Source organism: Pelophylax lessonae (genome assembly GCF_965119305.1).
Source record: "Pelophylax lessonae genome assembly, chromosome: 3".
Taxonomy (NCBI): Eukaryota; Metazoa; Chordata; class Amphibia; order Anura; family Ranidae; genus Pelophylax; species Pelophylax lessonae.
The window spans coordinates 144562017-144588787 of record NC_138770.1 but is presented as its reverse complement, the minus strand read 5'-3'; the positions used below and the strand labels follow the sequence as shown (position 1 = coordinate 144588787).

General features: G+C 43.6%; 1 protein-coding gene across 1 annotated transcript in view; it reads right to left on the bottom strand.

Moving 5' to 3' along the window:
* The window catches only part of LOC309550411 (ornithine decarboxylase 1-like), a gene marked incomplete at both ends in the record, with an annotated part of 92030 nt that extends 65609 nt beyond the window's left edge, over positions 1 to 26421 (bottom strand). The window contains 2 exons of the mRNA XM_082250795.1: positions 24730 to 24837; positions 25955 to 26421. Coding sequence (XP_082106921.1) covers positions 24730 to 24837; positions 25955 to 26421 — 575 coding nt within the window. The remainder of the gene's footprint in view (positions 1 to 24729; positions 24838 to 25954) is intronic.
* Positions 26422 to 26771: the final 350 nt, after the last annotated feature.

Genomic DNA, 26771 nt, shown 5'->3' with positions numbered 1-26771 from the left:
CCCCCGGTTCCTACGCCCATGTTCAGAACTTAAGTTATGTGTAATAAAAATGGAATAACAGGGGGAAAAAGTATTGAACAAATGAAGAAAGGGAGGTACAAAGTGGCATGGAAAGCCAAGACATCAGCTGAAATCTATCAGTAATTAGAAAGCAATTCTGTCCCTTGTCAGTGCAAATTAAAATCAGCTGGTTCAGTCTCAACTTATGGCCTATAAAAAAGTGTCTCATTACCAAGGTGTCACACAAGTACTGTTGTGGCCATAATCCGTAAGTGGAAAGAACATCATTTCACCATAAACCGGGCACAACCTAGGTGCTCCTTGCAAGATTTCTGACGGAGGAGGGAAAAGAATTATTTAAAGAGTTGTCCAAGAGCCAAGAGACCACTTGTGGAGAGCTTCAAAAATACCTGGAATTAGCAGGTACAATTTTTCCAAAGTAAACAAACAAAAGTAATGCACTCAACTGCCATGACCTGTATCCACGCTCACCACACAAGACTCCATTGCTGAAGAAAAAGCATGTTGAAGCTTCTTTAAAGTTTGCTGTACAACATTCAGACAAGCCTGTGAAATGCTGGGAGAATAAAGTCTGGTCAAATGAGAACAAAATTAAACTCTTTGGATGCCATAATACACACCATGTTTGGAGATCAAATGGCACTACACATTACCCCAAAAACACCATTCCAACAGTGACCTTTGAAGGTGGGGACATTATCGTGTGGGGCTGTTTTTCAAAATACAGTGCTGATAAACTTCATATCATTGATTTAAAGCAGAGTTCCGGCCCCAAAATCGACATAGTCGATTTTGGGCCATCCGCTTGCTTCTAGGTCCCCTGAAACAGAAATGGATAATTACGATTTTTTTTTTACTTACCTTGTAATTGCAGAAAAATATACTCACCTTTCTTCCACTTCCTCCCTCGGCGGCCGCGGCCCGCGCCGTCACTTACGCTTTGCAATGATTCCTGGGAGCTGAACGTCATCAGGGATCAATGCGCCTGCACCGGCCCCGACGTCAGTTCCGGTGCAGGCGCGTCATACCTTGCTAAACAGCTTCTGGGCATGTCCAGAAGCTGTGAAGGGATGACGCTGCAGCCCCGGAAGTGACGGCGGGGCCGGCGCAGTGCATCGTGGGACCAAAGAGGACGGAAGGGGACGCAGAAGAGGATCGCACTGGCTTCAGCTGCCCACACCTGAGATGGCAGCGCTGGAGAAGAAATTTTAATGCGAACCGGGACAGATCAGAGGCTATCCATTGTGGAATGTACTAGCCCTGACTGTCCCGGGGGTATTTTCATTGACATTTTTTTTGCTGGCCAGAACTCCGCTTTAAGGATGAATGAAAAAATGTACTAAGACATTCTTGATAAAAATCTGCTGCCATCTACCAGGATGATGAAGATGAAACGAGAACATTTCAGCAAGACAATGATCCTAAAGCCAAGGAAACTCCCAATTGGTTTCAAAGAAAAAAATAAAGCTGCTAGAATGTCCCAGCCAATCACCTGACTTGGATCCGATAGAAAATCTAAGGGAAGAACTAAAGATCAGAGTTCATAGAAGAGGCCCACTGAACCTTTAAGATTTGAAGACTGATTGTATGGAAGAATGGGCCAAAATCACACCATGCTTGCGACTGGTTTCTCTATACAGGGGGCATCTTGAAGCTGTCATTACCAACAAAGGATTTTGTATGAAGTATTAAAAAAATGTAATTTAGTGTGTTCAATGCTTTTTCCCTGTGTCATTCCATTTTATTACACATAACTTATTTGTTTTTGTTTCTTTGTATGTATGGATTGCATGGGTTGATATCGACATGTGGTGAAAATTTCATGCCAATAGCACCTTTAGAATATATTTACCTAGAAAAATGATGATGTGTTCAATATTTATTTTACCTGCTGTAAGTACCTGCATACCAAGTCTACAATATTTTATGTATTTTATACTGATCTGTTTCCTAAATCTTCTTTCATATAGAGATGCAGTGAAGGCCTACTGATATGCGGAAGGACACAAGGGCCTTCTTCACAGTAGTCACCAGCTGGGGCTCTATCTGCACCCAGGCCAAAGCTCAAACAACCATTCCTACCTGTGCCGCCACTTGTGTAATGACAATCTGGATTCAGGAACCTAAAGCATAACTTTACAATTGTGGAGAAAAAAACATCCCCCTCTGGGTGATCTATGTATGTACATTGCAGGAATTTTAACAAACTTTGTTACAGGTTCTGACCTTTTGTTATTCTGAAGAATTCCCTCTCTTTCTCTGTGCTCAGGTGGGAAAGTGAGTCTAATGGGAGTGGTTTCATAATTATCAATCAGCTGTGCACCTGCAAAAGCTCTAATGAGGAAATGAGGGGCGGCCACCCTGGGCACAGCATGTATTGTAGGGATGGGGGCAACGCAAGTTCCTTCTACTATAAGGCTGACAGGAGTAGTGACAAAGGCATCAGTACTTCTGTCAGCCCAGCGCTGAAAGTGGCAAGGAGAGGAGGAAGGAGCTAATAGGAGGTGCGGGTTGTGTTCTCTCTCCCCCTCCTCCTCAAAAGCTCACACATCATGAAGTTGGGGGGGGGGGCAATTTGGTATTTTTGCCCCGGGCACTGTACTTATGCATCACTATCCATGCCACATCCTTTTGTCCATTGATCTTCCTTATTCAAACATCCAATTACGTCCAATTCCTCCTTCCTGTCAACCATCCTCATCAATTTCCTACAATCACAACATAACACTTTACTTATACCACTCAAACAATTCCGCATTATTCCCTCTCAACCCTCGCATAAAATCATGGCGAATTAAGATAAACAGGCTTTCTCAGATCAAAATCAACAATTTACACCTCCTAAACACTCCCACACCCCCATACCTCAGCAAACACCCAGCCAGACTATCCTGCCTACTAATCTTCACACGCATTCAACTTACCTTTCACCACCTTTCCTCTTTTGAGTTTCTCCATTTCAGAGGACCATAACAATGTAAAACATATTTTAAAATCCTCTTTAACATCCTATACGGTGCAGGAAATACATAATATACAAATAATAAGATATGCAATAAAACATATTTGTTAATCAGAGCTTTTCCTTCCAAAGACAAACATTTTACTGTCCAAAACTGTATCTTTCTTTGAATTTTACCACACATATATTCCCAACTCTCTACCATATAAACACTACTCTAACCTTCACCCCCCATGCACCAAAGAATTTACACCCACTATTGTCCATATTAACTTTAAACCAACTCACCATACAAAACACATCTACGAACAACTTCACCATCCTTAGTCCAGCTACATTTCTGCATACTACCTTAAAGTGCAGGCCCGGCCTATTTTGCAACTTTAGTAATTCCTGGAGTGCTCTCTATGCTGATCAACAATTGGGCATTTTCAATTTTTTTCGGGGGTCCCTTACCTTATTTTCAGGGTATTTTTGATTGTACTTCCTCCTTCTCCCTCCTCTGTGGCCACGGCCACCGACATCACTTCCGCCTTTGCATTGCATCCTGGGAGCTGTCTGTCATCACTCCCAGGAGGCTGGAATCAGGAAGAACTCCCAGAACACTCCCTGGAATCAGGAAGAAGGACACAGCAGATTACACTGCGGCTTCAGATGCCCACATCCAAGATGGCCACGCTCAGACAGCATTTTTAAAAGTAATATTTTGACTAAAATCCAATACTGTACACCTTGTAAGTATGAGAATAGAGGTTCTGTAAAGGGCGATGGATTAGTATTATAGGGGTATTTTTAGTTAAAAAAAGGTGTTTGAGGCCGGAACTCCGCTTTGACATCATCCATATAACCAATCACACTCAAACACTTTCCAGTTTCCCCAGGCACTTCCACTTCCCTAACCAACTTACTTTTTTTCAGCATACGTAACAATAGCTCAATTACACAAATATGCAAAACAGGGGACAAAGGACACCCCTATCTCTGTACATTTCATCAACCTCCCAATTACAAGCACCCTACTCACCATCCCACAATACATACACTTAATCCACTCAATCATCCTTGCAGGCACTCCAAGTTTGCCTGAACTGAACCGGAACCTCGCTGCCGATCCGTATCTTGCTACCAAAACCATTAACATAAACTCATGCACAACTCATGCACAACCCGATCATAAGCCTTTTCAAAATCAATCCTAAAAACAGCCATCCCGTGACCTATATCCTTATTCCACCATCATGCAACCCCACTAGACCAGGGGTCTCCAAACTTTATAAACAAAGGGTGGGTTTACTGGCCTTTAGACTTTGAGGGGACTGGACTGTGGCTCCATTATTGGTATTTGAGGGAGGAATATTGCTCCAGTATTGGTATCAGGTGAAGGAATAGTGCACCATCATTGGCATCAGTGGGAAGAGTTCTGTCCTGCCGTTGGTGTCAGTAGGAGGAATAGTGCCCTATTGTTGGTATCAGTGACAGTAATTATGCCCAATTGCTGGTGTCAGTGGAAGGAATAGTTCTCCAAGGGCTGGATAAAGGCAAGCAGCGGGCCACATCCGAAGCCGGGGCCACAGTTTGAAGAACACTACATTAGACTTTTAGCAATCGTTCTCCCCATGTAATGTTCTGGTACCTCTGGTACCCTTATTTCCACATTTCTCTCTTAATATTGCGTCCCATCTTGCTATCCAAATGGGACGCATACACCTTTAAGGGCAATGACATCATCGACGAGCGCCGATATGAGCGGCTATTTCAATCGCCAGCTTTCTCTCACTCATTGCTCGTTCAAACCGCATGTTCACCGCACCTTCTCTTGTGAAGCTGGAGCTGCTGGCTATTCCCTTTGCCTGAACTGAACCGGAACCTCGCTGCCGATCCGTATCTCGCTACTGGATCACCTCTCACTAATGAACTATGTTACTACTACCTATCTAGTGATAAGTACCCCACAGGGGATTCCTTACTAACCTGCACTTCTACTGTCACCTACTGCATATACCAGGACTATCTCTATCTAAGCTATTTCCTATCATCTGCATAGACTGTTAGCTCTTGGGACTACCATCAACTATCCTTGCACTAGGTTACTCTGTCTTGTATACTCCATCTGCTGTCCCCTACCATCTGCACTATACTTGACATTAGAACCTATCTGCTTACTACCATCACCTAAACACTCTCCTAATACTACTCCTAGGTGCTCCCCATACGATAGCCTGTCTCTCACCTATATACTCTCACATATTCTATCCCTCCATCAACATCAGATTGAGTGTATGTATATTGCATAAACAGGCTGTGCACAGTGATGAAGTCCTGAGAGTTGGATATGTTTGTTCAACAGAATCTCTACACGACTACTGAGTGTGACAATTCTGCAGCTGCAAATCCATCCACTAACAAAAACGCATGAGCGTTGCAGATTGAACGAGCCTTAAAAAAATTATGGACTCAGCAGAATTACCCACTCAGGTACTACAATTAAAACAGCAAGTAGATGCATTGATCCTTGCTCTTACAGAGGTAAAAAACGAAAATCAGGCTTTAAGACAGCAGGTTGGCCGTCTCACGCAGCTTTCTGTTGCTCAGCCCCGTGAGCCTAAGATAAACCCTCCTCTAGTGTTTACTGGTGATCGGAGTAAATTTCGTGAATTTAGAAACGCATGTCGATTGCTTTTCTTGTTAAAACCTCTGACCTACACCACTGACCAAATTAAAGTCTGTACCATTATCTCCTATCTGACGGGTGAACCCCGGGCCTGGGCAGACGCTCTCTTTGAAAAAGATGACCCACTCCTTAACTCCTATCCTTTATTCCTAGCGCAACTCGCTAGTTTATATGAAGACCCCAATAGGCAGAGTACTGCTGATACCCAATTGAGGGCTTTAAAACAAGGAAGGAGACCTGTTGAAGATTTTGTGACAAATTTCAAAAGATGGTCCCCTGATTCAGGGTGGAACGACACATCTTTGCAAACGCAGTTCAGACTCGGCCTATCAGAGGCCGTTAAAGACGAGCTCGCCCGAGCGGATTTACCTGGCACTTTGGATGGCCTGATGCAGACCAGTATCAATATTGACAGACAACTGCGAGAAAGAAAGGCTGAGAAGATGGGCTTACCATTTTCCAGTCCTTCTCGGATGTCGCCTGCTGACCCTACTCCTATGGAGGTAGGAATGATACGCCCACCTTTGACCCTTTCCGAACGTGCCAGGAGGAAAACCGAACATCTCTGCATGTACTGCGCATCCTCGGATCATTTGATAAGCGGCTGTCCCCTTGTCCGCAAAAAAGAGGGTGAGTGTTCAAATGTCTTGCTAGGGGGACTAACAACTTCCTTTTCTAATCCTTATCTTTTTGTTTAATTGACATTGCAGTGGGACCAAACTAGGATCACCACCAAGGCTATGATCGACACTGGATCTTGTGGAAACTACATTGATACTTGTTTTGTCTCCTTAAATAAAATACCTATTGTTCCAAAACCCAAACCTGTCTCTGTTAGTTTTATTAACGGTACCCCTTTATCCTCCGGTCCCATCACCAATCAGACACAGGCATTCCTTGTAACTGCTGACAAGTCTCATGTGGAGACCACCACCTTTGATGTATTAACCTCACCACATTTTCCCATTATTTTGGGACTTCCCTGGTTACACATACATCAACCAATCATCGATTGGAAAACAAGAACGCTAGCCTTCTCTTCTCACTATTGCGAAACTACGTGTAATCTCCTCCCATATGGTAGGATCCTGTTTGTGGTGTCGGATGACATTATACCAAAATGTTATCAGGATTTATTGGAGGTTTTCCTTGAGAAAAACGCTCAAGTGTTGCCTCCCCATAGGGACTATGATTGTTGTATCGATCTACTCCCTAATAGTAAGTTGCCTTTCGGTCACGTCTATCCTCTTTCACAAGATGAACTCTCTCATCTCAAGGAATATCTGGATGAAAACTTGGCAAAAGGATTCATCCGACCTTCTACTTCCTCCACTGCTGCTGGACTCTTCTTTGTCCGCAATAAGGATTCTAGTCTTAGGCCTATCATTGATTTCAGACAATTAAATACCATTACAATAAAGGATCGTTATCCTTTACCTCTTATTCCTGAACTTATCGAACAGGTGCGCGGAGCTTCCTACTTTTCAAAATTGGACTTAAAAGGGGCATACAATTTAATTCGAATCCGTGAGGGGAATGAATGGAAGACAGCATTCAGAACCAGATACGGACTGTTTGAGTACCTCGTGATGCCATTTGGGTTGTGTAATGCTCCCGCAGCCTTCCAACGTTTTATAAATGAGATATTCAGAGACTTGCTTGATGTTTGTGTTGTAGTATATTTGGACGATATACTTATTTATTCTCATTCCTTACCTGAGCACATAAAACATGTAAGACTTGTGTTGTCAAGACTACTTGCACATAACTTATATGTTAAATCAAAAAAATGTTTATTCCATAAAGAGAAAGTACTATTCTTAGGATACATTATATCTAAAAATGGAATCAAAATGGACATGAGCAAAATATCCTGCATTCTGGATTGGCCTGTGCCAACCACTCGCAAAGCATTACAAAGGTTCCTCGGATTCTCTAACTACTATAGGAAGTTCATTAAGAACTTCTCTGCGATTGTGAAACCTCTCACACAACTCACAAGCACAAAAAAATCATTCAAATGGTCAGAAGAAGCAAATGGAGCTTTCTGTCTGTTGAAATCAAGCTTTACTTCTGCTCCCATACTACGCCATCCAGACCCATCCCTTCAATACATCTTGGAGGTAGATGCGTCAAATATGGCAGTAGGAGCAGTTCTCTCACAACGACCAACAAACACCTCACCTCTTCACCCAGTTGCTTTCTTCTCAAAGTCATTAAGCAGCCCCGAGGTGAATTACCCAGTAGGTGAGAAAGAGTTGCTAGCCATAAAACTGGCACTAGAGAATTGGCGACATCTACTTGAGGGTACTCAATTGCCAATCCTTATATATACTGATCACAAAAACCTTCAATACCTTCAGACTAATAGAACTCTTTCCCACCGGCAGGTACGGTGGTCATTATTCTTTTTGAGATTTAATTTTTTAGTAACCTACACACCTGCAGACAAAAATAAAAAAGCGGATGCGCTTTCACGATTAGCCGAGAATGATTGCACCGAGGTTCCCTCAGTTCCTATAATACCACATGAACGTATTGTCGGCGTCGTTCGTTCCCTGAAGGAGGAGATTTTGCACAGCATAGGACTGGATTCACCTCCACCACAACTAAATGCTGACGCAGAAGGCTTCCTTTACTACAATGATAAATTATACATACCCCCTACTTGGAATTGTCGCATGATGTACCTATGGCAGGACATATGGGTATGACTAAAACTTTCAATCTACTTACTAGGCAGTTTTGGTGGCCAGACATGAAGACAACCGTAAAAAAGTTCGTTTCATCTTGCGATATCTGTGCAAGGTCTAAAATTGACAATACGAAACCATCGGGTCTACTTTGTAGTTTACCAATACCCCAGGTTCCGTGGGAAGTGGTATCCTTAGACTTCATAGTGGAACTACCACCTTCCAAAGGATTCAACACCATCTTAGTGTCAGTGGACCATCTGACCAAGATGGCACATTTCACTCCTATCCGAAGACTACCTTCATCCAAACAAACAGCAGAATTACTTGTGAAACATGTCTTTAAGTTACATGGTATTCCAAAAACACTGCTGTCTGACCGTGGTTCACAATTCATCTCAAAGTTTTGGCTAGCTCTATGTCAGATACTACGAATAGAGCGTAAACTTACTTCTCCTTACCACCCTCAGACCAACGGACAGACAGAGAGAGTTAACCAGTGCATTGAGCAATATCTACGTTGCTATACTTCATATCTACAGGACGATTGGGTGGATCTTCGCCTATAACAACGCGACCCACAGCACTACTAAACAAAGTCCATTCTACTTAAATTATGAGTTTCATCCCACACTCCTTCCACCACGTATTTTGCCATCAAGTAATCCAGTGGCATCTGATTATCTTGCCCAGATAAAGGATTCCCTGGGATTACTCAACAATACCATCTCACATGCTCATAGCCAACAAAAGAGGTACTACGACCTCCGTAGGAAACCCTCTCCCCAATATGCCATTGGGGATCTTGTCTGGCTTTCTACAAAAAATCTGAGATTTAAGATCCCTAGTAAAAGATTTGGACCTCTATTCTTGGGACCTTTCCCAATAAAGAAGCTTATTGGAAAAGCTGCAGTACAACTCACATTACCAACAGACCTCAAGATACATCCCATCTTCCATGTGTCGCTACTAAAGCCCCATGTTCCTAACCAAGGAATAAGGCCTACCATATCACCTCCACCTCCTGTACAAGTTGAAGGTGGAGAAGAATTTGAGATAAAGGAGATTCTGGATTCCCGTATCCATAGAAGAAGACTCCAATATCTAGTACGATGGAAGAACTATGGGCCCCAAGATGACACCTGGCTGGATACCTCCGATATACATGCCCCTAGACTGATTCGCAATTTCCACTCGAAATACCCGGAAAAAACGGTTCTAGAGGCCTTCCGGAGCCGGCCTTAAGGGGGGGGGGGGTACTGTAATGTTCTGGTACCTCTGGTACCCTTATTTCCACATTTCTCTCTTAATATTGCGTCCCATCTTGCTATCCAAATGGGACGCATACACCTTTAAGGGCATTGACATCATCGCTGAGCGCCGCTATGAGCGGCTATTTCAATCGCCGGGTTTCTCTCACTCATTGCGCGTTCAAACCACATGTTCACCGCACCTTCTCTTGTGAAGCTGGAGCTGCTGGCTATTCCCTTTGCCTGAACTGAACCGGAACCTCGCTGCCGATCCGTATCTCGCTACTGGATCACCTCTCACTACTGAACTTTGTTACTACTACCTATCTAGTGATAAGTACCCCACAGGGGATTCCCTACTAACCTGCACTTCTACTGTCATCTACTGCATATACCAGGACTATCTCTATCTAAGCTATTTCCTATCATCTGCATAGACTGTTAGCTCTTGGGACTACCATCAACTATCCTTGCACTAGGTTACTCTGTCTTGTATACTCCATCTGCTGTCCCCTACCATCTGCACTATACTTGACATTAGAACCTATCTGCTTACTACCATCACCTAAACACTCTCCTAATACTACTCCTAGGTGCTCACCATACGATAGCCTGTCTCTCACCTATATACTCTCACATATTCTATCCCTCCATCAACATCAGATTGAGTGTATGTATATTGCATAAACAGGCTGTGCACAGTGATGAAGTCCTGAGAGTTGGATATGTTTGTTCAACAGAATCTCTACACGACTACTGAGTGTGACAATTCTGCAGCTGCAAATCCATCCACTAACAAAAACGCATGAGCGTTACACCCCAGTACTGCACATGTCTGCTCATCACTCACCATTTTTTCAATCATACCCCTCACCTGATCAGCTAACATTTTATCAATAATCTTTCAGTCAGTGTTGAACAAAGAAATGGTCTCCAATTCTTTAAATCTCTCCTATCACCCTTTTTAAATAATAATGCAATAACATTGCCGCTTATTGATCCAAATAGATTTCCACTCTCCAACACCTATGTGACGGTAGTCACTGTGGTTGGAGGTCCTGTGGAACACAGTTTACCTTAGAGGGGTTGGGAAAACCCTCTCTCTGCCGCCTAGTCTCCTCTTATGTGTAAGTCCCCTGTGTCTATTAGGGGCACAGGGTGACCAAGAACCCCAGTTGGGTCTGCACTAACCAGACTCGCTGTAAAACCACACCGGACTCAGCATTTGGTGTTATCCCGGCTATCCTGGGTTCTGTATGCGTGGTTTGTGTTGAACCTATGACAGCAATATTTAAGAACAATATTCCTCAAAGAAATATATAAAGATGAACAATTTCAGACTGTTATAATATTGGAAATGGTGTCCCATAGACCTCTGCTAGATAGGTTGAGATGGGGTGGGGTTTGTTATTGTTAAGTACCTGCATTCCTTTGGTATATTGTTGTTCTGTCTGCCTTATGATCAACCTATTATGGGATGTACATGTGTATTAGCTTCTAGAGGGGAGGAGGGGATTTCTCCAGCAGCCCTTCCTGGGGACTGTCTACTGTTGGAAAGTTGAATACACCTGTGTGTGGAAGAGTGTGTGTCCCTGGGCTGCGGCCAGAGAACACAGATTCATCCTGTACCTGCCTGCTGGTGAGTGGATTAACACTGGGCCTACCAGAACTCTGCCTGGACTTTGTCACCTCATTGTTTGCCCTGCTCCGTGTGTGGCCCAATCCCTCGCTGGCCAGGACTTTGCCCATTCTATCGGGAGCCCCCTGTTACGGACTACCCCTGTTATCTGGAACTCTGTCCTACCCACGTTGGATCTGACCCTGGGCACCTTTGTTTGGCCCCTTTCTTTGTGAGCTTACCCGCTACCAATCAATAAAAGGCTTTGTTGGCACTCCTGCTCTCCGTGTGCGTTCTGTCCCACCTACACTTCCGTCACAACCTAATTACTGTACATATATTTAAGGTATATATTGCTTGGGGTAATGAATTTGGGGATTTAAAGCTCAAGCCTTTGCTAGTGCATCACTTTTTAAATGTGAGGGCACTACCAAATGTCACTAAGGCATCCCCTACTGGTATTTGGTGGGCAAATTCAAAGCCTTGGGTTACAGTTACGGTCTTTAGAAGAATCGTTTTTGAACCATTTTGTCCCTGCTGTTAAACTTTATTGCTTGGGCAAAAACATTCCTTTCAAAATTCTTCTTCTCCTTGACAATGCCCCTGGACATCAAAACACTTTAGATGGTATGATAACACACACAATTAAATGAGAGCTCCACATAGGCAGATGCCATGAACTCCAGCTCAAACACAGGTGGATATACTGTACAGTAATAGTCCTGCTATCATAGAAGTTAAAGGTACAAGTACAGGGCATACTCCCGACAGTAGTGGGGACAGAGTACAGTACTGTAATCTCACCAGCTCCACAGGTTCCAGGCGCTTCTGGCTGTGCAGTGATGTGGGATGTTCTGAGTGCTTATGGGCGTGCAGTGATGTGGGTTTATTTGGGTCCTTGTGCCCATGCAGTACTGCAGTGTGGGATGTGCATGGTGCTGCAAGATGGCTGCTTGGCTGTAATCTGGGATCAGTGTGGAGCGCAAGTGGCCGGCAGTGACGTCACACCACCTCTGTTCGTAAGTCATTCGCAACTTGGATGTTCGGAACTCGGGGACTGCCTGTAATGTAGCTGCTGAATGTGAACATGTGGTATCAGCTCCTCGCTCTCGCTCCACTTTCTCCTTCTTGGGGTTTTAAGCCATCACCGAGAGACAGGAAGTGCTAATACATACTTATCTATAACACTGTATACCAGTAACCAGTGTAGCACCCTCCTGGGAAGGTTGCTAGGATGTACAGTAACTCACAAAAGTGAGTACACCCCTCACATTTATGTTAGTATTTTATTATATCTTTTCACGTGACAACACTGAAGAAATTACACTTTGTTACAATGTAAAATAGTGAGTGTACAGCTTGTATAATAGTGTAAATTTGCTGTCCCCTCAAAATAACTTTACACACAGCTATTAATGTCTAAACTGCTGGCAACAAAAGTGAGTACACCCCTAAGTGAAAATGTCCAAATTGGGCCCAATTAGACATTTTCCCTTAACGGTGTCATGTGACTCGTTAGTGTTATAAGGTCTAAGGTTTGAATGGGGAGCAGGTGTGTTAAATTTTGTGTTATCGCTCTCACTTTCTCATACTGGTCACTGGTAGTTCAACACGGCACCTCATGGCAAAGAACTCTCTGAAGATATGAAAAAAAAAATTGTTGCTCTACATAAAGATAGCCTAGGCTATAAAAAGATTGCCAAGACCCTGAAACTGAGCTGCAGCACAGTGGCCAAGACCATACAGCGGTTTAAAAGGACAGTTTCCACTCAGAACAGGCCTTGCCATGGTTGACCAAAGAAGCTGAGTGCACGTGCTCAGCATCATATCCAGAGGTTGTCTTTGGGAAAAAGACATAGATTGAAGGGGTGGGGTCAGCCTGTCAGTGCTCAGACCATATGCCGCACACAAACTGGTCTGCATGGCTGTTGTCCCAGAAGGAAGCCTCTTCTAAAGATGATGCACAAGAAAGCCTGCATACAGTTTTCTGAAGATAAGCAGACTAAGGACACGGATTACTGGAACCATGTCCTGTGGTCTGATGAGACCAAGATAAACGTATTTGGTTCAGATGGTGTCAAGCGTGTGTGGCGGCAACCAGGTGAGGAGTACAAAGACAAGTGTGTCTTGCCTACAGTCAAGCATGGTGGTGGGAGTGTCATGGTCTTGGGCTGCATTAGTGCTGCCGTCACTGGGAAGCTACAGTTCATTAAAGGGAGCCATGAATGCCAACATGTACTGTGACAGAGACTGGGCCGCAGAGCAGTATTCCAACATAATAATGACCCCAAACACACCTCAAAGACGTCCACTGCCTTGCTAAAGATGCTGAGGGTAAAGGCGATGGACTGGCCAAGCATGTCTCCAGACCTAAACCCTATTAAGCATCTGTGGGGCATCCTCAAATGGAAGGTGGAGGAGCGCAAGGTCTCTAACATCCACCAGCTCTGTGATGTCGTCATGGAGGAGTGGATGAGGACTCCAGTGGCAACCTGTGAAGCTCTTGTGAACTCCATGCTCAAGAGGGTTAAGGCAGTGCTGGAAAATAATGGTGGCCACACAAAATATTGACACTTTGGGCCCAATTTGGATATTGTCACTTAGGGGTGTACGCACTTTTGTTGCCAGTGGTTTAGACATTAATGGCTGTGTGTTGAATTATTTTGGGGGGACAGCAAATTTACACTGTTATACAAGCTGTACACTCACTACTTTACATTGTAGCAAAGTGTTATTTCTTCAGGGTTGTCACATGAAAAGATATAATAAAATATTTACAAAAATGTGAGAGGTGTACTCACTTTTGTAAGATACTGTATATAGTTTAGCGTAGTGTGGTCTTCTGCTTAACAAGAGACTGTTAGATAAAACATAGCAGCTTTCATAGGGTTGCTGCTTCTGTAATGGCTCCTCTGTATCTTGGCAACTTTGGAGAGTGCTGGATGAATAGGAGTGACCCATGCAGACCAGCAGCATGAATATGGGGCCCCTATGCCTGCTGGGAAGAAGGGTATTTATATTCTGTGATCACATAGGAAGGGTGTCTTCTGCCAGAGAGGAGAGCTCCAGTTGGGAAGGGGGCCTGCCGCCTCTCCCCAGCACAGACTGCCATGCGGCCTCAGGTGGGCATCCTGGGGGCCTGAACACTATATGCTGAAGCTAGGTTTCTCCTGAGAGCTGACTGAGGGAGTATGTCCATGGATCCTGCCTGGTATCACAGAGGAAGGTGACCTGCGTCCAGGGCCTTGTGAGAACAGCCCCCCCCCCTAAAGGGATTCTAGAGATTGGTGTTGCTGAATCCCCCTCTGGGTGCTAGAAGTCAGCTGCTGGGTATAAGCTAAAAAGGACACTGGCTGGTGTCTTAACCACTTTACTACCAGTCACGTAACCTCTACGTCGGCTGACTTTGAGTGGTTATACCGGGATGATGCCTCTAGCTAGAGGCATCATCCCGGTACCGTTGTTTGAAGCCGACGGTCGGCTTTCCGTCGGTAACGATCGATGCGGCTCGGGAGCCGCTCGATCGTTACCCGGGGGGGGCGGGAGGGGACGTCCCCCCCCTCCCGCCGCCTTCCGCGGCTTTGCTCGGGGCTACCGTCCCACCGGGAGCCCCGAGCACCCAGCCGGCACGTCCGCCGGCTGGATGGAGTCCCGATGAATGCCGGAAACGGCATCGATCGGGTCTCCGATGACGTAACCCGGAGGCGGCGTCCATGACGTCACGTCCGGGTTACTGTGCTGCAAAAGGCGGCAGATTTGAAAAACGGCTGTATGCAAAAATGCCGTTTTCGGCGTTTTGCATACAGGGAAGTGTAGTGGAGGGGTCTAGGGTCTTTTAGACCCTCGATCCCTCCATAAAGTGTACCTGTCACGACATATTGCTGTCACCAGGGATGTTTACATTGCTTGTGACAGCAATAAAAGTGATCAGATTTTTTTTTTTTTTAAAAACCTGTAATAAAGTTTAAAAAAAAGAAAAAATAAATAGGAAAAAAAAAAAAAAAAAAAATCTAGCCGTCCCCGTCACCGTTAGCTCGCGCACAAAAAAAAACGTATACGCAAGTCGAGCCGCAAATGAAATCGCTGTTCAAACCACACATGTGAGGTATCGCCGCGATCGCCAGAGCGTGGGCAATAATTAAAAAAAAAGAGCTACACTCTAACTCTAAACTGGTAACCGTTAAATAAATTTAAAGCGTCGCAGATTGAGATCTCTATTGACCGTAGTTTGTCGCCATCCCACGGGGGGGCGCAATTTTAAACCGTAACATGTTTGGTATCTATTTACTCGGCGTGACATCATCTTTCACAATATACAAAAAAAATGGGCTAACTTTACTGTTTAGTATTTTTTAAATGCAGTGAAATGTGATTTTTCAAATTTTTTCCAAAAAAATGGCGTTTTAAAGACCGCTGCGCAAATACCGCGTGACAAAAAATTTTGCAATGACCGACATTTTATTCTCCAGAGTCTTTGCTAAAAAAATATATATAATGTTTGGGGGTTCTAAGTAGTTTTCTAGGAAAAAATACTGGTTTTAACTTGTGAACAAAAAGTGTCCGAAATAGGGCTGGGGCTAAAGTGGTTAAAGAAGCAGAGTCCACTCAATTGCCTCTAGTTAAAGGGGACTCTGCTCCGTTCTGTACAGTCTACTACACAGTTCTACTAAAGAAGCTGTCCTGAAGTGTGAATAGTTATTTATTGATGTTATCCTACTATATTCCTTCTGTAATGATAACACGCACTGAAGAAACGAAAAGCCGTAGCTAGCGGCCATGTTGTTCAGGAATCATAGGTCAGCCATGACAGTCTTGCAGAACAGTTACACAGCCTCCTTTAATTCATGGAATTTATAGTCTTAACTTTAGCACACTTCAAAAGAGCCGTTATCTCAACTTAGAAGCATCAAAAACCAGTTCTTAAGCCTGTGCAGAGCTGTAAACAGCTAATTGAGTTCTGGCATGATGTCTGTCAAGGCCTATCGTAAAACTATGGCCAAATCCATTAAGAATAAAGAGCATGCCATAAAAATTATACCCAGAACTAAGGGGGATTGTAAAAGGACATCAGAGCCAAAAGTGACCCTTTGGAGACCTCTGCCCAATTCAAAACTTAACAAATTCTCACACGATTCATAAACTCAGACAGGAACATGACACATTAATAATAAGTATATCTTTAAATGGGGAATGTCACACTGAATGTATCAAGGTCATACTTAAATAGGCTAGCACATAGAGAAGGGAAGATAGTTGTCAGATATTCCCTGGGTGACAAGTTTATCTGAGCTACCCTATGTTTGATATCCCTGGACACTTAATGTAATGCTGAACAATAATCTATCAGTTTCAAGAATACAACCAGTACATATTGGAAGATATGAATAGTGGTATAAAACTGTGTGTAAGGGAGGGACATGGTATTGTTATAAACCCAGGACAGCCCATGGGCACTCCTTATACATTTTATTGGCCAGGGGCATCTGTCAACACCCCTTTGATCCCAGAGAAAAAGGGAGATGCCAAGACAGTTGAGAGTTCTCATGTACCATCAAACCAGAAACATCTGCCAAGTTTGAGAACTGATAACCCCTGGCTCATCGACCGAACTCTGTTCAACCAAAGAACATTGTGCACATTCTCCTTCCCACCTTTATTTCACCTTTTTTCTGTAAATATTTTATTTGCACCTTTTCATTAATAAAAACCTTATTTTGAAAAGTGTTACACTTGGCTCTTAATGCAAGCTAAAAAAGAACTTGTCTCTTGAACAGTGCTACTGAGCAATAAATCTCTGAATATATCTGTCTGTGGTGACAGTGTGTGTTACAGACATTCATTCTTAAATCAAAATTGGTATTACTAAAATTACAAGTTTCCTCCTTCTCGGTCCAAAAGAAGGGGGGGTGGCAGTAAAGAGTTAATTGCTTAATTAGCCCAGTGACAATCGCTCTCAGGCTGCTGGCACCTAGACTGTGGTCCCACGAGCTGGAAAATCTTAGTGCAGGGTGCAGCTGAGAGTGAAATTGTCACATAAGTGACAGCGTGGTGTTAGATTGGCAGGTCCTTAGTCACGAGTTAGTTAGGAGGGCAGGGATCTGATACCTGCATTCATCACATATTGGCTGGCAGCATATATGGGATAGTTTTGCATTAGAGCACTCAGTGCGCGGTTAGGAATAAGCTCTGCACTGAAGGATTATAAAGTTTGGGGAAACAGTCCTTAGAGACAAGCCGGTGCATATTTTTTGTTTTTTAAAGAGACATACAACAACTGTTACTTTCTACAGAAAAAGGAACTCCATGATACAAAACAAGTTTGCTCAAGGAGATAAAGGTTTAGTGGACTTTAAAGGCACATATTAAGTAGGCAAAAGACTACCATAAGTATAAAAAACATATATTCTTTTATTTAACCAAAGTTTTTTTTTAAAAAATAGAACAAAAGTTCAAGAAGCAAAACTATACAATGACATACATATTATTTGAAATAAGAACATTCATCATATCTATAGGTCAAAATATTAGATACACAGATATTGTAGTAGTTACACTTTGTGAGTATTAGGATCGTGGTCTGAAGAGGTCGACGCGTTTCGCCTTAGCTTCTTCTGGACCTCAGACGCTAATATACAATTTTATCTCTTTTAGTAGAAACAGAAACATGCAATTAGTACAAGGTATTTTATGTTACATTTTATTCCTATATCTTTTATTAATTTGTTAATCAAAACAACACACCTCTCAAAATGCAGAAAAACCGTGTGATCCGTGGTCATCAGTATCAGTATATCATATTGATCATAGAGTAGTAAAAAATAGGCGGGAAGTGAAGAGGGAGAAAAAAGGCCCAAAAACTGGTGGAATGGGCCACCTATATATATGGGGCAAAGGGGATGTAAACAATGTAAACAAAGGACGCACTTCCGGTTGCGTCCTAAGGTAAGAGACAAAGGCGGGAAAGTGACGCACTTCCGGTGCGCGGAGACAACAAACAAACACCAGATCACAATTCATTAGGTAATGATCAGGTATATATGCGACACACACACACACCTAGGACATGGCGGGATACGAACAGGCTGATGGAGGCTCTTGGCGCAGTAAGTTTTTTGAGCTTTTTTAAAACTATCTACCCCAATCTTGGCAATATAGTCCAACTAATCTAGACATGCTTTTCTATTGAAATTGTCTTAGGTCGCCCCCTTTTGAACCAGATGACTATACCTTTTCTATCCCTGGGAACTATATTCACAAGCAATTTCAGCTGCAATATCCATAATACCATTGTTTTACACTGGAATATACTCTACTATGTAAGTAATAAAATATATGTATATATGAATATATACATTAACATAAGGGATTTAAATTGAGATATATACCCCCTTTTTGTGAATATAATCTACTATTATCTGATTACACCCTAGCGGATACACTACAAATCTGGGGGGAACTTTTCCATCTAACGTTACAAGACATCAATATCTACTGCTATAAGGGGACTGGGTCCCAATATGGTCTAAGATTAGACAGAAGGATATAAAGGTAAAATGAATTAATTTGGAGATATATTTATAAGTATAGAACCTTTGGTTTTATGTTTTTGTCTCTCCATTTCTATTGAATGGATGAGATGGAAACAAATAAATATATACACTACTTCTTTTACTAGACCTTCATGTGATACAGCCAATAGCAGCCTCCATATCACTACTCTGATCCCGACCTGAATCCTCGATAGATTCCAGTGTGGGAATTTGAGGTAAATATAACATAAATCATTACTAATATTTGAGGATATTGAAATACCTTTTTGAGATTTATATGTTTCCCCTTTGCCCCATATATATAGGTGGCCCATTCCACCAGTTTTTGGGCCTTTTTTCTCCCTCTTCACTTCCCGCCTATTTTTTACTACTCTATGATCAATATGATATACTGATACTGATGACCACGGATCACACGGTTTTTCTGCATTTTGAGAGGTGTGTTGTTTTGATTAACAAATTAATAAAAGATATAGGAATAAAATGTAACATAAAATACCTTGTACTAATTGCATGTTTCTGTTTCTACTAAAAGAGATAAAATTGTATATTAGCGTCTGAGGTCCAGAAGAAGCTAAGGCGAAACGCGTCGACCTCTTCAGACCACGATCCTAATACTCACAAAGTGTAACTACTACAATATCTGTGTATCTAATATTTTGACCTATAGATATGATGAATGTTCTTATTTCAAATAATATGTATGTCATTGTATAGTTTTGCTTCTTGAACTTTTGTTCTATTTTTTAAAAAAAAACTTTGGTTAAATAAAAGAATATATGTTTTTTATACTTATGGTAGTCTTTTGCCTACTTAATATGTGCCTTTAAAGTCCACTAAACCTTTATCTCCTTGAGCAAACTTGTTTTGTATCATGGAGTTCCTTTTTCTCTAATTAATAGGATTATGGCACACAAGGGTCAGCTCAACCAAAAACCCCCCTCTTTTCTGTTACTTTCTACAGCTCCTTCCTATCTCTGCTTTCTGTTCTATCTTTTCTACTTGCAAAACGCCTTGTTTATCGGAACATAAAAAGATGAGCAAAAATAACCTCACTGCTGAGTGTGCATTAAGAGGAACTGACGTCAAGACTAAAAATTGTGACGGCACGAATTATACCCTACAGCAGTATGATATCCGGCCAGACAAGATACCGAGGGAATCTGAACCCGAAAAGGGATCCTACTAATTCAGAGCCCAGTTGTACAGAGACGGCCTCGCAGGCAGTGGTAATTTTGTTGACTAAAATATTTTATGAATGCTATTTATTCAACTAAAATACAAGCACAATGGGCCCGGCACCTGACGCCAGAACTGCGAGGCAAGGCACTGGATGCTTATGTCGAATTGCCAGCGGAGCAGGACGATGAATATGAGGCCATAAAGCCTGCGATCATCCAAAAGAATCAGTTAACCCAGGAAGTGTACCGGAAGCAATTTAGGTCCTTGCAAAAGGAGCCTGGGGACTCATATATGGATGTGGTAAGTCGCTTACGCACCACATCCCGGGGGAGGACTAGAGGCTTAAAAGCTGATTTTTTTTGAGTCGTTGGAAGATCTGATGATTGAGGATCAACTTTTGCACATCTGTCATGCAGACGTCAGACAGTTTGAGTCAGAGCGGAAGTCAGCCCCTGCCAAAGCAGCAGCAGAACTGCCAGATACCTACTGTGTATATCAACTCTTGTGTATCTGACCATCGCAAGGCTCCTCTGAATGGCTGGAAAGGAGGGAAATCACCCATATCAACCCTTCCTCCACCTGAAAACCAAGTTTCTCAGCGGTGAGCAACTGCAGTTCCTGAGGCCAAGCCATTCCTGACTGGCAACCGCAGATGTTACACCTGTGGAAAACTGCCATCTCATGACGCAGTGCCCTGAGTAGAAGAAGAACACATCATCTGGCCAACCAGCCAGCAACCTTTCCGCTGTGCTGTTCATCAGTGGAGAACCTCAGGGAACCAATGCCAGCTTGCAACCAGTTTTCGTAGGCAACCAGACTGTAACTGGTTTTCGTGACACCAGAGCTGAAGTCACATTGGTCAGACCAGAGGTGATAGAAGAAACAGACATCATCCCAGAGAAGTTTCTCACCCTCACCGTAGTTGGGTGCACCCATTTTCGCATGCCCCGTGCATATATGTTCATTGATTGGGGTGCAGGAAGTGGGATAAGAGAGGTGGGAGTCTCTGAGGATCCCCACTGCTGTGTTGTTGGGTGCCAATTTAGGGACCTGTGTCCTACGGTATAGTATGCCCCTGCTGAGAACACCCCCACAGGACCCTTTGGACCCCTCAAGGTACTGTGTACAGATGTGGGTTTAATATCTGGGCAACCTGGGGAGTGTGGAGTGGAATACAAGGTCCTCTTTCTTCCAAAGAAGGAGAGGATACCCCTTGCCTGTGAAGTTAACAGGTGTATGTTTCAGTAATGCTACAACTATAAATGTTAAATGTGATGATGATGATACATTGCCAATATTGGTAGTCACTCGCAGTGCTGCAAAGGCAGCTGAGGTGCAGGTCCTGGTCACAGAACAGCAGAAGGAGGTCTCTGGGCCCTCTTCTTGTCTAACCCAGTGGACTCTGTTGAGCCTCAGAAGCTGTCTTTGTTTGCCACAGGACTGCTTGCTGGGGTTTGTTGTTCTGTCTTTGAGACAGCACTGGGGACAGACCAAACACTAGAGCAGCTCAGGAGTCTAGCTGATCACCCACGGCAGAGAATGATCAACAAAGGTTCTACTGGGACAAAGGAAAACTGTACAGAGAGGGTTTGCCTGTAAAGAGGAATGAGACTGACACAGGTAGGAGGCAGCTTGTTGTACGCAGTCAGTTCAGGGGGCAGTTACTAAAGTGGCTCATGAGATTCCCCTAGCAGGGTACTTGGAGATCACTAAGACCCGGGGAGGTTGATACATAATTTTTATTGGTATACCATGCTCGCTGACATAGCTGACTACTGTCGGTCCTGTGTTACCTGCCAGCGAGTTAGCAAGGTAGGAGATGTACACAGGGCTCCACTACAACATTTGCCTGTTATTAATGAACCTTCTAAGAAGATAGCAGTGGATATTTTTGGGCCTCTAGCCATCCCTAGCAGTTCAGGCAAATGTTATATCCTGACAGTTGTCGACTATGCCACGCGTTATCCAGAGGCTGTGGCTCTCTCCTCCCTTCGGACCGGCAAGGTTGCTGATGCTCTGCTGGGGATCTTCACAAGAATGGGATTACCGGCCGAGCTCACAACGATCAAGGCCCCCAGTTTGGGTCCGACTTGATGCAAGCTCTGTCAGAAAATACAGATGATGTATATAATGGCCAGTCCTTATCATCCATAAACAATGGCACCTTGAAACAAATGTTGCACAGCTTTGTGTAATCCCAGGGCAAGGACTGTGAATTTCTGCCTTATCTGTTGTTTGCTTATAGACAGGTGCCCCAGGAGTCCACAGTCTTTTCCCCATTTGAACTTCTGTATGGGCAGAGGGTACGATGGCCCCTGGACCTAATATGTGAGACCTGGAAGGGCAAAACTGCTGACCTAAAGGTCTCTGACCAGGCAGAAACATTGGTACGACTGTAATGCTAGGGAGAAGACTACTCAGGCAGTTCGGGAGAAGGGAGTAGACGGCAGAAGGCCCTTCATGTAAACACGATCAAAGCCCATCATGAGCGCACGACCTATGTCATGCCGGTCTGCAGCAGGCCAGAGCCTGAGGAGGCTAATCCACTTCTAGATCTGCTAGCTGACACCAGGGAATTAGACTCAGACCTCCAGATAAACTCCAATCTTACCCCCACTCAGGTACCTGGGCAAAAGAGAGTGCTGGCAGTACATGATAGCAGGTTTATGCGAAAACCTGGGAGGACCCACCTCGCTGTCCACCAGGTGGACACAGGGGCACATCCTCCCATTAAACAGTCAGCCTATAATGTCTCTCTGGAGGTGCTGGCCAACATAAAAAGGGAGGTGGAGGAAATGCTGCAGCTTGGGGTGATTCATAAGTCCCACCGTGTCTGGGCGTCCCCAATTGTCCTGGTCTGCAAAAAGGATGGGTGGGGGGGTGACCTCGGGCCTGGGGCTCAGGTGCTGGAGGGACCCTCTATAACACGTGGAGGAAATCCTTCCTGGAGGCACGGGAGCAAGGAGAGGACAGCAGGAGCAGATCAGCACTTCCAGAAGTTCTCCAGTGGAGTCAGCTGGGTGGGCTTGTGAGTGAGCAGTCTGGGAGGACTATGGTGTCAGTCAGGGAGGACTGTGGAGAAATAGCCAGGATGGCTAGTGAGATGGCCAGCTGCAGCCAGGTGGCCTAGCAGTGCCTGAAGAGGTGGTGCTGGGACCAGTAGCCACAGTAATGGAACCTGGACACTGACTTTTTGCTACAGATTTATAGGGGCCTCGGGTTCCTGCCTATAACAGGCTGTTGTTCTAAGATCTGACTGTGCTGTGTCAGGATCATCTTTGTCAAGTGTACCGGTGGTGTTCTTCTAGCAAGTTAGTGCTGGAGGAAAATAAGGAATGTATAAAGCTGTGGCCAGGTGACAACTGCTCCCTGTTGGAGGCAGGGGTTCACCGCAAGGTAGTGAACCCAATAACTGACTGCTGCGGATGGACAGAAACGTGAGCCCAAGATTCCCCAGGGCGCGGAGTCTAAGACCCAGCAGTTGTTCACCAGAACCTCTAGTGGTGAGGATGGACTTCGCTGCAACTGGGCCCAGGTCGCGGCCCCTGGGGTCCCCGGGTCACGCTCCGTAGGGACAGAGGGGAAGCAGCCACTCAGGACACAAGAGATAGTGATGGGTAAGCTGAGGTCAGGTCAACAGGCAGACGAGGATAACCAAGGGACAGGCCAAAGGTCAGGGTCACAGGCAAACAGGAGTAGTCAGAGACGAGCCAAAGTCGGTTCACAGAAAGATGGATGAAGCACACGGCAGACAGGAACACAAACTAACAAACACTGTTGAACATAAGGGGTAGACAAGCTCATACCAATTATAGATAAATATGAAAGCACCACGTCCCCATCTGAATGTCAAAGAAGAAAGTGTTTTTGGGCGTATATTGGGACTTTTGAATATAAGGGTGCTTGATAAGGATATGGTATTAGAAAAAGAGAAAATATGTAATAGAAATCAAAATTTTATTATAGAAAAAATATAAAATTGTATACTGATAACAGCAGGATACAAACAACAATATAATGTAATATTGTAAATTAAAAACATATGCAGTAGACAGATATATTGACATATATGACAATTTACAAGTGATTTACAGCTCCTACATAGGGGTGATTGTCAAATACCCAAAACTCATCCGAAAAGAGGTATCTATGCAGGATAGCGGTGAAACCCAGAGTATCAACCCAACATGTTTCTCGGCCTTAAGATGCTTCCTCAGGGGTACTTTCTCTATGGGGTATCACTTGGTGAATATATCAACACTAAGAATGAAGAGAGAGACAAATAATAAATGTCTATATAGAAAAAAGAATATATCACATAACACATAACAGATCATATGAGGTTTTACACAGATCCATATAAAGTTGTGCAGTGTATTACATTTCTAGTAGTAATGAGTATAAGTATATTAAAGTATCCATATTCTCGCACCTGTCTGGTAAACCAAGAAGCCAGCAATAGTGGAGGACCGGGACCACAAGGTAGGGGGACGGTTCCCCCGGGGGCGGGCACGGGAGCTCAAACCACTGAACCAAAAGGCAATACTGCAATAAATGAATATCTCTATCTGAAAATTGGAGAGAACAAATAAGCCATATATAAGTATAAATTCAAATGTATTGCATAGGATGGTGTATCCACCCTCTAATAGTGGTCCATCCAAAATGCATCTAGAGAAGATAAACATATGTATATTTATATATAAAAGCTTAGCAGAATTGGGAGAAAAACCTCCAATGCATAGCCTAAATATAACATGGGATATACAGGTATATTCTTACCCAGTAGATTCCGGATAGGACAAATGGACAGGGAGCGGGTATATTAGATGTAGTAAATCTAGGATCGTGTAGCATTCAATGTCCACAACAGGATCCTTAGCACATAACCTAAAAAGGTATAGATGACCAAATGAAAAAAAGTCCTATTCGAAAAAGTAATTCCCTGGTTCAGATAGAGCAAATGAAAGATATTACCTGCGGTAGTGCAACTGGTGGCGTCCCGTCCCTGCAAACTGCATGGAAGGAACGCCAAGGAACCGTTATATATGGTGGTTCACGAGCTCCACCCAAGATGACGTAAAGGAAAATGCGTCCTAGCGTACATCCGGGCTGGCGCCGGGAATGCGCATCGCAAACTGCGCAGGCGCATCCGCCGGACATACACCCGCCAATGTACGGCCGCGTCATGCGTCTCACAAGAATGACATCACAAAACGCGTCCGGAAGTGACGGCGTGTATCTGGCGTACCGTCCTCATCCCCAAAGGGGGTAGAGGACGCACCCAGCGTCACGTGTCCGCCGTGGGGGAGGCACCCAAAATAGTCCTTCCAGAAACAGAAAAAAGGTCCGTACATTGCTGCATGGAAAGGCTCCCAAAATGACATGGTGCGGGACATAGATCTAGAAAAGAAAAACAACCATAAATACATAACAAACAGTATACATGAATAATGCATTTGATTAAACAAAAATCAAAAGAATTTAAACTATAAAGACATATAAGGCAATTACATCAAATGTATCAAAGAGGTATGTAAACAAATAAGGGGGTGTGGCTGTGGTAGGATTTTGACTGACAAATTCTGTCTGTTTCGTTTGTTTCTTGGTTTTCGGGATTGCACCTGATTGTGGGTCTAAAAAAATACCATCATCATTGGGAGGGGGGTGATGGAGTGATAATGTGGAGGGAGGGTTAGTGAGGATTTTTTGAAGTGCGGGAGTAAGATCACTGGTCTGGGTAGATTGAAGTGAATGGCGTCTCTTCCCAGTCGGGTTATTGGGTGATCCACCGGCATTGCGCGTGCGTTTTTGGGGTCGAGTCCGTGTAGTCGACGATCTAGTGTTCGTGTGTGGGAAAATGGAGGAGGGATTGGGTCTATTAAATTCAGGATCCCCATCCGATGAAGGATGTTGACTTGAATTGTTAGATTTACTTAGTTGGATAGGGTTGTGTGTCCATCTATATGCGTAACCGCCCATGAAAGCGAGTTTATCGCGGTTGAACTTGGACTGCTTTTTGAAGAAGATGTCCTGATTCATGCTTTCTAGTTTAGTTTTAATATCGAGCCATTTGGCCGGAAATTCTGAGTGTTCTGTGACATGCTTGTATTGTAAGTTGAGATCATTGATCTCATCATCCAAGACCTTCATGTCAGATTTGTACTGAATTATCAAAAGATTCATGAGATTCTTTGTGCAGGCATCCAGAGCTGACTCCCAGCTTTTTTTGAAAGTATCTGTCGGATTTTTGAGCGTAGGGAACGTATGAAGACGTAAACCCAGCGGGTTGAGGTCTTCATTAACGTATTTTTGTAGAAAGTCTATGTGCCAGAAAAGGTGGGATTTCCTTTTCAATAGGCCAAAGATCTTCTGGGAGTAAATTTTTAGTTCCTCAATATCTTTGTGATTCGACGTGTAGGTCGACTGGATTTCCGACATAAATCCTGTCCAGGCTTCACCCGAAAGATCCATGCCAGCAATAAGATTAAATAACTAATAATAATAGAAATAGTATAAGGACAAGAAGGTTCTAGATAGAGTGGAGCTGTCAACAAAAACAAAAAAACGCCCCTGGTGTGTTATCCACCTATTAATAGAACATAAGGGGTAGACAAGCTCATACCAATTATAGATAAATATGAAAGCACCACGTCCCCATCTGAATGTCAAAGAAGAAAGTGTTTTTGGGCGTATATTGGGACTTTTGTATATAGGGGTGCTTGATAAGGATATGGTATTAGAAAAAGAGAAAATGTGTAATAGAAATCAAAATTTTATTATAGAAAAAATATAAAATTGTATACTGATAACAGCAGGATACA